General features: G+C 36.9%; 1 protein-coding gene across 1 annotated transcript; it reads right to left on the reverse strand.

The window, feature by feature from the left end:
* Positions 1 to 318: 318 nt before the first annotated feature.
* RBP4 (retinol binding protein 4) lies at positions 319 to 11,140 on the reverse strand. Its single transcript, XM_054382382.1, is given in 9 exon segments — positions 319 to 609; positions 3,328 to 3,540; positions 5,179 to 5,285; positions 5,422 to 5,558; positions 6,160 to 6,295; positions 6,461 to 6,503; positions 6,506 to 6,733; positions 7,464 to 7,525; positions 11,115 to 11,140. Coding segments are annotated over 9 exon segments (966 nt in total). The 3' UTR covers positions 319 to 595.
* Between the last annotated feature and the right edge of the window lie 1,310 nt (positions 11,141 to 12,450).

Here is a 12,450-nt window from a genome sequence, read left to right on the forward strand (position 1 = left end):
ATGGACTTAAGGCCTGTTAATTTATAAATACAGAGTAAATAAATAAGTGTTTATTTGTTGTGTGTAACATAGTTCTTATAAAAAGATGCATATTTGTAATGTCTTCAGTATTCTAATAACGAAGTTAATCGGTATATATAGGGTCACTGAAATTCCTTCCTCTTATCTAAATGCTATTGGGATCGATTTTCAGTATTTCCTAGAAAAAAGATGACATTGTATTTGAAAATAAAATACATATATTTTGGACCTTTTAATTAAAACTCTTTTAGTCAGAAATTTAAACCTCCAAAAAAAAAAGGATTAAATTCTTCATTATCATCATCTGTTGTCAGTTCAAAACAGTGCATTAAGATAACAGTTTACTAATAAAACCAATGTCTATATATGTACAGATTTGCATACAAACAACTTGCATCCCCTGTAATCCAAGTTTATTAAAATGTTTCATTGGTTTATTAACTAGGTGAGCTACACAGGCCAGATAAATATACCCAAAATCTAAATGAAGGTTTTCAAGAGAACACCCAATCAGTGTGTTCACTTTACATCCACGATGCTGTTACATGGTTTCTTTCTGTAGTTTTGGGTCTCCTTAAGAGCAAAATCCTGAAACACAAAAAACCAAAATTTTATTTTCCAACCACGGTAGACAAAATTAAAATATACAAACTTCCACCAAATTTTAAATGCATACATATCTACTATCTTTTAAATGCTCTCGAGTCCAGCAGTCTCTTATGTGCAATGATGATGACAATGCCTTGCTGTTTATCATTCGAAAGAATTTTCAAACAGAACGGGAATTCATCCAATCTGTCCTATGAATTTTAATACTTTTAAAGTTTTGTACATCTGTTAGCTTTGGGGGTTTTTTAAGGATTCACTTTGAATACACAATTTAAAAAGGTAATGAAAATTCTCTGGGAAAAAATTATTTAGCTTCAAGACATAGGCAACATATGCACAGTGAGGAACAGATATAAGCCTATTCTTGCAGCATCTATTAACCTCAGTCGAAATTTTATCACAAAAACAGTGCAATGCAGGTCAGTACAGACAGTTGAAGTTGGCTTTTTTTTTTTTGCTAATTCTCTACCTCTTAATAACAGAATTAAAATTAAGTAGCAAGGCTTCCAATCCATACAAAAAGTTGAATCACAAATAAGAATAAATTAATATATTCAGTTTTGGGTTTGTTTATACTTTCTTGCAAACATCAATAATATATGGCCATGCAAGCCTCATACAGTACAGAATTAATACAAACATAGACTCCACCATATTGAATCAGACCAGAACTTGGACTAGCCCAATATCCTGATTTTACAATGGCGTAGTACTTCCTCTGGATTTGACAGATGTGCAGGGAACAACCATAATACGCTTCTTGAAGTCACAGCAAAACAGCTATATATATATATACACTATATCTTAGATTTCATGGGGGGAGGGGAGAGGGAAATTAAAAAATCCCTAATCGTCTCATCATTTTGATTTCTCATCTTCAGATTTTGTTATATACTTCATTTGAAAAGCAGTGAATGCAGCATTCAAAACAAAAAAGTAACAACAATTTATATGACATTGTTTCTTCCATCCTAGCCTTTATGCAATCATACACATCATTCATAAAAGGCTATTTAATTTGCATTTGTGATGTCTCCTATTCTTGACTGCCTTAAATATCAACTCTTTTACGTTGTCCCTGAATTCTTTTTCAAGGCAAAATTTTTATTTTCATTGTTGTCAGGCACTTTTTCCAGGTCACCAATCAGTATTCTAAACACACACTCACCTTAGCAGGTCTTTCAGGTACCCTGTTATTAGCATACCCACTTCACAACAAGGCAATATATATTGTTCTCTGTTTATAGATCAGATGAACAGGTAATAGAGCCACAAGAGCTGACTGTGCTCATCTGTTCTGACTTTATTTGTATCATGCAAAAGTTCCTTCAGTCAATCTCAGTTTATTCTAACATGTCCTTTAGAAAAGCCTTTAATCTTGATTTACAGATTTCAGTGATGGAGAACATACAACAGCTCTTGGTAAACTGTTCCAAAGGTTAATGACCTTTGGAGTTAAACAAATGGCTATTTATTTCTGCTCTGAATGTGTCCAGTTTGAAGTTCCATCCATTTTAATTTGTTATTCTTTTTTGCAAGTCCTTTATTATCCAATTCCCTTTGCTTGTGTGGAGAAGCACAGACTTGCTCAGGTCAGCCTGTAACCTCTTTATGATGAAAAAAGATCAAGGTTTTGAAGCACTCACTAGAGTACACATTTTATAAACTCTTGATCATTTTCTCTGCTCTTGTTTGAAACTTCTAGTTCATCCTTCGTACCCTTTCCAGTTATCATTATAGTCAAGCATGACATAGCAAGGAGACTTACGCTAAGGACAACAATCTCCTATTAGTCTGTAAATTTATCTTTTGTACCCTCGCTTTATGCACCCAAGAATCACTTTTAACTCTTGGCCACAGCATTACATTGTGAGTTCACATTCAGCTGATTCACCAGTCAAATCTGTAGTTTTCTGTAATGGGGTGGGGAGGAAGTGGCTGGGGGTAGGGGGTGGGGAGAGGAGAGGGCATGGATAAGGATGGGAACACTACTATTTTATTTTCCTAAATATTCTGATCTGTCTTCTTCATTTTCTACTAAATCATTGATTAAAGTAGCATAAATTACTATTTAACCTTTTCTGATATACTTGAATACAAGTGAGCTAATCTGTATCCTTCCCCATGTTACAAGCTCAGTCTGATTACATGATTCAAGATAGAGTCGTACTTCCAGTATGAGGCATATGTCTCTCTTCCACTACCCTTTGTGAAATGGTTGGCATGAGGACCTGTGAGAAATGGTTTGTAATAAAGTATCCTCAGATAGGATTTTCCTTAAAAGCCTTTTATGAAGAAATTTTCAAATGATTTTTAAAAAATATATTCTATTCCTTTCAACAATTTTGTTGAGAAAGGCAAAAAGTTCTAGTTAGAGACAATTTCTTTTTTACAGCAACTGCAGAGTTGGTCCTTACTATGTTTACGCATTTTACATTGATTTAATTGTTTTAAAACTTTCTCTAATTATTGTCCCAGCAAACATGATATGCCACATAAAAAGACGTACACCTTAGCTCTCCTTCAGATAAGGGCAGTAAAAGTTGGAAATAACTTACTACAAGCTCCAGTTTTCTAAAGACAATATTACAGCCCCTGAGTAAAATATTTCATGTATTTGCAATTGAATGAGCAAGAAACTTCCAGGGATTTAGCCATTAAATCTGAAATAAGATTCTTTAGAAAAAATGTTCTTACCGTTATGAACAATAACTCTGTATTTTCTGTCCAAGCAGAGGTCTTTCTGCCTTTGTCTGACAATTTTCTGTGCCTCTGGAGGCAATCCCTTGGGGTCCCGGGAGAACACAAAGGAATAGCTATCAGCACAAGTGCCGTCTTCATTTAGTTGGCGGCAGGAGTAATGAAGAGCATAGGTATCATAATCTGTGTCCACTACCCAGTGGTCATCATCTGGAAGAAACCATAGCAAAGAAGCAAAGGTGTTAGAGACACAAGTAAAATCTAGTAAATCTCAAGAGACTGATGCCATAACTCTGTAAAGAAAATAATAGGATGAAGATTGGTATAAATGCTAACACATTGCCTCCAAGTTTATTTCTATGTCCAGTATTTACTTCTATGTTTTGGGGGAAGTTTTGTTTAAAAAAGAAAATAAGCATATTTATCAGGGACAGTGATGGAGAGAAGAGGAACTTGTTGGCATCAATTCTCCTTTAACATGGGCATAGAACAAGAGCAGCATGAATAAGTACTAATAAATAAATGCCTTGCAAATCAGTGCCTGAACAACATTATAAAATCTGGTGACAAATGCACAAAAAAAGAACTGTGTATTACTGTAGGTACTGTAAAGTACAAGGAAAGTTGTTTTTTAAACCAAAAAAAAAATGAGCAGTCTGACAAAAAATTGTTAAAAAAAAGAGAGAAGCTGAATCTGCTCTTGGGCATGCTACATAAGGCTCCAGATTACTCAAAACTGTAACTATTTTTCTCCCAGGTATATTACTTACACTCATTTTTAAGGAAAAACATTATCATGCTCTTTCCATGTGTATTAGAAGTGTATTTGCTACAAGCTCTATCATAAACCCTCTTCTCTAAACATGGCTGCAATTTTAGAGAATTCGTAAGTATTTAGCTAGTTAATCTGATAAATACCTGGTCACACAGACACCCTGTGCTAACAGAAGTGAACCTATGTGTTTGCAGTAAAAAATATCATCTGCATCTGTCCTCTGTCTTCCTCCTGGAGCAAAAGATCCTCCCTTGAACTACATATGGACTTGTGAAGACAACATAGTATGTTCTCTCCACCATCTCTCTTATGGTTGAGGGCCAAAGTTTTTAGAAACATAGAATCTGGGGCCAGCAGTCTGAAACATCCATGAAAAGATGATTCAGCAGTCTGCTGTGAGGAGATGCAGCCTCAATTCAAGTGCAACTGGAATCCAAAGCGTTCTTTGTAACAGTGTCTTTGGAGAGAACTGAACTTCAATCATTTCCAAATTCCACCTGCTTGGAAACTATCCATGGACATGTCTTGAACTACAAGTGTCTGAATCTCTACTTGGCTCAATAAACTAATTTTGCATAAGGCAGCACAGATGACAGAAAAATATAAATATATATGTGCTGGATCATATCTCCACATTTACAGACAGAAGACTAAGAAAAATAATAGTTGTGAAATCCTTTTACCTGCTTGGCCTAGTCTGACATTAGGCTTTTCAGACAGAACAGAAGCATCTGGTAACTGAGTTCTAAACCAAAACAAGACTTAAAATGCTTCATCTGCCTTTCATTTCTGTTCAAACAGTGACCTTCATTTACAGTGACCTTCATTTATATTGTTGGGTAACAAACAAAAAGAAATGGAGATATACAAAGGCCTGGTCTTCACTTGTTTAAAGAAAGCCAAGCAGCTGCCCATATTAAAAGCAGTGATTACCATGTTCACATTAAGGCTTTGCTGTATGATAGTTAAGTCATTTAGGCAAGTTTAAGAAATCCAGCACTTTTTCCTTCCCCAGGATGAACATAAAAGTAGGCTCCCAAGTAGTTCTGCATCTTCTATAGCTAAGTACTCACTTCCTTTCTGAAGAAAAGAGGCAACACCCCAGTATTTCATCTTGAACTTCGCAGGATCCTCCGTGTCAGTGAAGGAGCCAATCATGTCAGCACAGACATCCCAGTTACTGTAGCCAGAGAGAAAGGAAACATCACAATCAAACCTAACAGCACAGCTTTGGTGTGACTATGTGACTAGCACAGGGACAGCAGGTAGGACCAGAGCACTAGGAAGCAGGAACAAGAGGATTGCAAACAGCTTACTTGAAGAGTCTGACTCTGCCCTTTGCAGTGGCAGTCATTTGTCCATTCTCATCCACAGTGAACTGGGCTACCACATTGTCCTGCAGAAACAGCCCCTCAGGATCTTTTTTTGCCATGGCATACCAGGTACCACTGTACTGCAGGGAAATAAAAAAAGCTGCAGTGAGACCTGGAAGTACAGAAAACATTTCAAACTAGGGGAGGTGACAGATGGGAGGGCATGCACATCTTTGACATCATTCCTCAAATTTGTACCTAAGAAGCAAACCTAGGTATTCCAACAGCATTACCCTCCAATATATCCTAGTACAGCCAGAGTTTGTGAAAGAGTGGGCATTTTTTGTTATCTTATTCATAACTGCAATTTTCCAGTATTCAGAATGCAAAATTTGGTGGGAAGAGGATAACAACTAGCAAATCTTTGCAGATATATGTATAAATGTTTTTGCTTGCAGTGATGTCTGAAAACACCAGAGTATTAATTTTTCATAGAAATGACCAAATCACTACACTCTGTTTAGACCATATAGTTTGATATCTGTCTGCTTCATCAGATGCATCACAATCCAGCATCTGTGGAGGTGTGAGCAACATCATGTGCTTCTGCTGTTTTTTTAATACAGCAGTCTGTGTCTTTGAGTGAAAATGTGAACACACTGGTTTTAATGAATGCCAGGTTTTGTAGCTTGGGAAAAGGATCCAGGAGAGACATCACAGACACAGAAGAGAAAGATTTACCCTGTTTTTGTCGAAGTTCTCCTTGACTTTGAAGCTGCTTACTCGGCAGTCCCTCTCTGCTCTGCTGCTGCCCAGCAAGGCTAGTGCCAGCAACAGCAGCCCGGGCAGAGCTCTCTCCATGTGGGGCATTCCGTCCCTGCAGCAACAGCAAACAGACAGAGAATAGCATCAGAAACAAGCTCTGTCACACAAGTGAGAATGGGAAGAAGCTGCCCTGACAGGTTCCCAGAGCATTATGTAGCTTTTCTTGATGCAGGCAAGGCACCTGGTTATCCCAGGCCCACCACAGTAGGATCCTTACAGACGGTGCCGGTCCCTGTCCCTTCGGTGCACAAGTGTTGATGGCAGTGGTGAACTACCCAGACAGTGAATGCTTTATGTAGTCCTAGGGCTTTCGCAACCCTCTGAAGCACAAAGCCAGCATTGGAGGGGAGGCAGGGAGGCGGGTTGATGGATGCTGCAGGCTAGGGCCCCTTCATATCAACCTCTTGCATAACACCCATGGGCTCAGGTGGTCTTCGACCCTGATCTTTAGCCAAGCAGGTGCTAGAAGCAAATGTCTCTCTTTGGTTTTCTGAAACCAAAGGCAGAACTCATATCTCGGGAAAGGGGTTTGCATAGGTGTTGGGAGGAACAAAGAAGAAAAGAGGCACCCCATCTTTGCACAGAGGAGAGTGAGCTGCCTCTGCCTCTTTACACGCTGCAGTTCAAAGTTCTTCTTACCCAATGTGCTCAACCCAGTTACAAGGTGCAGACTTGTTTCCTCTACCTCCTCCCCAAATTCCTCTCTTCCACTGATAAACAGTGGCAAACACCATACTTGCAAGTTTCTGCTAATGTTTCTGAAAGTCTGGTCATGCCAAAACCTCTCCAGATCCTTAGACTACCTCCTTTTGTTTCCCAAAGGCTGGTTTATGTGCTATAAACCATCTCACAATTGGCTCCCGGAGTCAGGAACTGGGGTCTACAAATGTCCAGGAAAGCAAAAGGAGCACTTTTGTGTGTACTGCAAAGGTGATGGGACATACGCACGGACTGCAAATACCCAAGTGCACATGCACACCACATTTGGCCCTTTTGAATAAGAGCTTCCAGAATTTCTATTCTGTTTTTGGCAAAGTGTTTTCAGTTATATAAACCATTATTTTCTCCTGTCTGGGCAAGTTTTGCTGCCTCTCCGTCAATATTTGTTCTACCGTTTCAACATCTTTAGGAAGCATTAGAGAAAACCTGTTAATTATTTTCTAGACATGTAATCAGAGCAGGATAGGAATGATTGTTACCAAGAGAACTAATTAACCTACCTTTTTGCACCTCCCGTTTTTGAAAGAATAGAGGCAGAAGCCTTTCAGTTGAAAGATCTGTGCTGATTAAGAATTAAGCAAAAAAATTGATATATCAATGTAGTATAAAAAATACTTCAGTAGTAGAGAATTAAAACAATTTATTCAGCATGGCCTTTCCCAGAATTTTACTTCAGCCTTCTATTCCCTTTATATATAATAAACTTTTAGCTTTTGACACCCTTTGCAATCTTTTTCATATGTAAAGCAAACAGTGGCACAATCTGTTTATCTTACATTTCTGCCTTGTGTTAGATTTTTGTGCATAGAGAGCACATTTTCTTTCGTTTTCTCAAACATCAAATGCTCAAGATTGTTCCAAGACTGCTCTGAAGCCTTTGATTCCCTGGATAACATCAGGCACTACAAATTCCATTATTGTTAGTACTAAGCTTGTAATTGGAACATATTTAACACAGGTAACCAAGAAGGTAGATTAATATTAACTGTCTTGAAACTTTCAACAGTAGTCTTTCAATAAGCCAACATTTTCATTTTAAAATGGTGCTTTTAAGGTCTGGTAATTCCCACAGAGACCAGAGAGAAAGCAATCTATATCCCTTGGGCAGCTTTTAGAACCTTGCTCTGGCCTTTGGTAATGGTGATGCCAGTTATATACATATATGTATTTTTACAAAGCTTCTACAAAACACCAATCTTAATATATTAATCATATTTACAAGATCATAATCAACATAGATTTTCTTTGTTCAGTGTCTCACATGACTAAGAGGGATTATAACTTTATTTATGAACTTTAAATCTGTTACCTTCTTTAATACCAAAGAAAAACATTATTTCTTTATTCTCTGCCAATTCATGAAATATTATTTCTCTTAAGTTTGTCCTCTTCAAAAATGTGAATAGCATTTTATATTCCCAGAGAAGTTCTTTCTATTCATATCTATTCCTAGAAAATTTTGTCAATAACATAATTATCCATGAAAATTCTGACAGTGTTTTTCAAAGGAATATAAAGTCACTCATCCAAATTAGTCAAAACCTGATGAGATTTGATCACCCCTGAAAATCTGCGTCAGTAATCCTATTACTGCATGTTGTCTACAGCAGTTTTACAGACAGAGGACCAATCCACTCATCTCTGCACTTTTTGGTAACTCATATCTGGTGGAGGTGCCTGGCAGAGACTTAGCAGTTGCTACTACTAATTCATAGAGCTCCAGAAGTCTGGGATCTCAACAAACTCTGGGCAGTGCCTGAGAAAACTCTTATTTTGTACTGTTACTGTGGATTTGTGAGAGCACAGCAGCTACAGTGAAGTTACATCAGTATTTCTCTGACTTCAAGAACTGCACAAGAGGAGCTGGGCAAATCGGTACAATTTGAAGGTTACGTAGCACAAGTTTGGCACTATGCCTTTTCTGGTTTAGCTATACTTTCAACTGCCTACCTGAGACATAGCTTACATGATGAAATCCTCTCACCGTTACAGCTAAAGCACTTCTTTGGTTCAACAGGACCTTTTATGCAAAAAAACTCCTCTCTTGTCAGGCTGGGAATGTACTGGAAGAGGGATGGCAGGTTGCTGGCAGACTAGCATCTCTATGGAAATTCAAAGGTGAATTTTTTCTCAGTCCTAGAAGATGTAGCTATGCAACTACGTAAACTCATAAATAGCATAAACTTTGCCTCGTTAATCATTTGGATTGACTTGGGCTGTAGATTCAGTGGAGAAACGATGCCAGCAAGTCATCCTCATCTAGATCTTTGGAATCTGGATATACCCCTTGCAGATTTTTACTTCTCATGCAAACAGAAAGGAAGAGATTTTGGGCCAGGATTTCAACTGATTCTGAAAGCAGTGTACACAGATCAAGTCAATGGCATCAGATGATTGATAGGTTCTGGGAAAGCTCAGACAAATAAATGTAAAACAATTATTAAAATATTGATAACACATGAACATGCAAATAACCTCTGATGTAAAACTTGTGCCAAATTCAACACTGAGCTTGGAAAATGTCATATATGACTTCCCATTCCAATGTTTGAAGCTTGAATATTATGGAAAAGTTTTTGAAAAGTCAGTATATACTGGGTTTGGAACCATATTTAATCGAAGGGGGAAAAGTCTTCTATCTTTAAATTTTGCCAGGAGGCAAAGAAAGTGGCTAACTTCTGGCAGTGATTCTGTGATTAAAGTATTTTGTACATGAATAGCCTGTAAACTTCTGCAATGTTTTCCATTAGGAATAGCAACAGAAAATACATAGAAAAGAATTGCAAAGGAAGTGATTTTAAAAAGCTTTAATCGTAGGAGCTATTTTAGTTTCAGTTCTGAATTGATAATAAAAAGGAATAAATTAGAGTCAAATTACTATTTAAAACATTTTTAACACCGGAACACAGAGCTTTAAGTATTAAAAGAACTAGAATTTTATTTGTGGTCACAAGAACAAGTCTCCCTCTTAGGAGAAAGCTGGCTCAAAGAACTGGCAATGGGAAACAGAGCATCCATTTCCAACCAGACTGCACATAGCTTGAAAGACTTTTTGCTATCTCATCTTTTGCTTATTTATTTATAGAATGCCATTCACAAGCACAGGTGTCCATTAAACGCTTACAGGCAGATTTTGCAGGGGAACGAATGACTGCTGTGTGCACAGAGCAGTGGATCCAAGTGTAGACTCTGCTCTGTGGAAACAGACTCTTATTAACAAGTGACAACAAATGGCATGAGCTGAGCCAAGGAGCTTCGTGTACTTTGTAAGGGACAACTATGTACACTGTCACCATCACAACAGTTCCCCATGGTGGCAGTTTGAGTACAGAGGTTAAGGACAGAATGGAATTGAAAAGATTGGCCTTTGCACCATGCCAGACTGTGTGCTACCTGTTTTTGTAATTTAATGACATGACATTCTCCCTAAGGAGTAAATTTACACTGAACTCTTTATAAACAGTACTGAAACAAACCTGATTTATAATAGTAGCTTTATCTTTTATAACAAACCTTTCTGAGGATTGAAGTTGTGAGGGGGGACAGCTGACCCAAACTGACCAGGGGATATTACATAGTATATAATGTTATGCTCAGCGTATAAACCTGAGGGGAGAAGAAGGAAGTGGGGCATATTTGGGTAATGATGTTTTGTCTTCCCAAGCAACTGTTACACATGACAAAGCCCTGATGTCCCGAAGATGGCTGAACACCTGCCTGCTGATGAGAAGTGATGAATAAATTCCTTGTTTTGCTTTGCTTGCATGTGTGGCTTTTACTTTGCCTTTCAAAGTGTCTTTTTCTTAACCTACAGTCTTCTCACTTTTACCTTCTGATTCACTTCCTCATCCCACTGGGGAGTGAGTAAGTGACTCTGTGGTGCTTAGCTGCTGACGGAGTGAAACACAAGTACTTATTTCATGAACCCCTAGAGCTTATCACCAGTAGTTTAAAAGGACCATGAAAATTTGTAACTATATGGAAAATCTTGAGTGTTTACATTTTTAAGATCACTTTTGCAAGAAAAGGGACATAGTTATTTTAGAAGAAATATAAAAGTTGTTGTTTATAAAGATCCCTACAACATACTAGATCAGTGACATTAAAACATTTCCATGCCAAAACCTGGCTCTGTTTGGGGTACACAGTACCTGTTGTAAATACCTACAGAATACATTCTCACGACCTAATAGTTTAGAAAAAAAACCCAGTAATTTTTCTGAATATTAATTTTTTAAAATTATAAATATGCAGCTCTGATGTTCAGACAGTGGCTACAAAATTATCCACATGCAATTAAAATAAATACATTTGATCTGTTTCTTCAGAAAATACATTTCTCGTTCTGCAGAAAATCTTAACTGAATTAACCACATTAAGTGACATCAAGATGGAACAGAGACACTGAGATACAAACACAGAGCTGAACTGAGAAACCTTATAAATACCTTGACATTTATGTGCTGCTTGAACCTATTTAAATAACTACGTCTGTCAGTTATCCTTCTTAGGAGTTTACATGTATCACAAGGGCTCAGGATGGTCTGCTACTAAGAACTACTCCATAAATAGTTTGATTTCTCTAGTAACTATGAACGTCAAAGGCAAATGACATAATTTATTGAAATCACAAATTACACATATGTCTGATACTCTCTGAAATGAAAACAATTTGAAGAATATAGCACCCTGCTTGTCATATTTTTAAATCAAACTACTTTAGTATACAAAAGAATCAAAGCCAAATACATATTGGTTTTGTCTTTAAAAGTGCTGTGAAAATGACTGCAAGGTTAGTTTCCAGTGTTAAACCTCCATGCATATAATGGATTCTACATTAAAATGTATTTTCATAATAGGTGATCTTAATAAAAAAATGTGGGAAAGATGACAGCAAAATCACGTTTGAAAGTGACAAAAATGTGAAATAATTTGTCCATATAGTTTCTTATAATAAATTTCAATACAAATGTGAATCTGCACTACTAAAGACAGAATGTTCAAGAGTATGGAAAATAGGACAGTAAAGGAGATAGAACAGAAAATGCCTTATTCCGTAACAGAAACTTTAAAATTCATTACAATATTAGTGTTCCAGAATATTTAAATGGCCTAATTTATAAAATTCATTAAATACTAATATAAGAAAAAAAAACCAAACACCAAAACATAAATACAAATACGCTAACTATAAGGAGCAGACAATTCACACAATCTCATTCTTCAACATCCTCTTTTTTAAGGAGCAGAATTAAAGTATTGAGCTAGAAATCAGAAGATGTCAAATGAAGATGAATAATTTAACTCTGTGTGCAAATACATATAAAATTATTTTCAAATCTTTATTGCTTTTATGTCTCAACCAGATCATTAAATTATTCAAGGACTAAGATATATGTGCATTTCTTCTGCTGTTTTCTTGTGAGTTGTACATGCATACAATGACGAGAACATCTTACTGTGCTGCAGTTGCAGAGTCCTGCCACA

This window comes from Indicator indicator, chromosome 7, assembly GCF_027791375.1.
Source record: "Indicator indicator isolate 239-I01 chromosome 7, UM_Iind_1.1, whole genome shotgun sequence".
NCBI lineage: Eukaryota > Metazoa > Chordata > Aves > Piciformes > Indicatoridae > Indicator > Indicator indicator.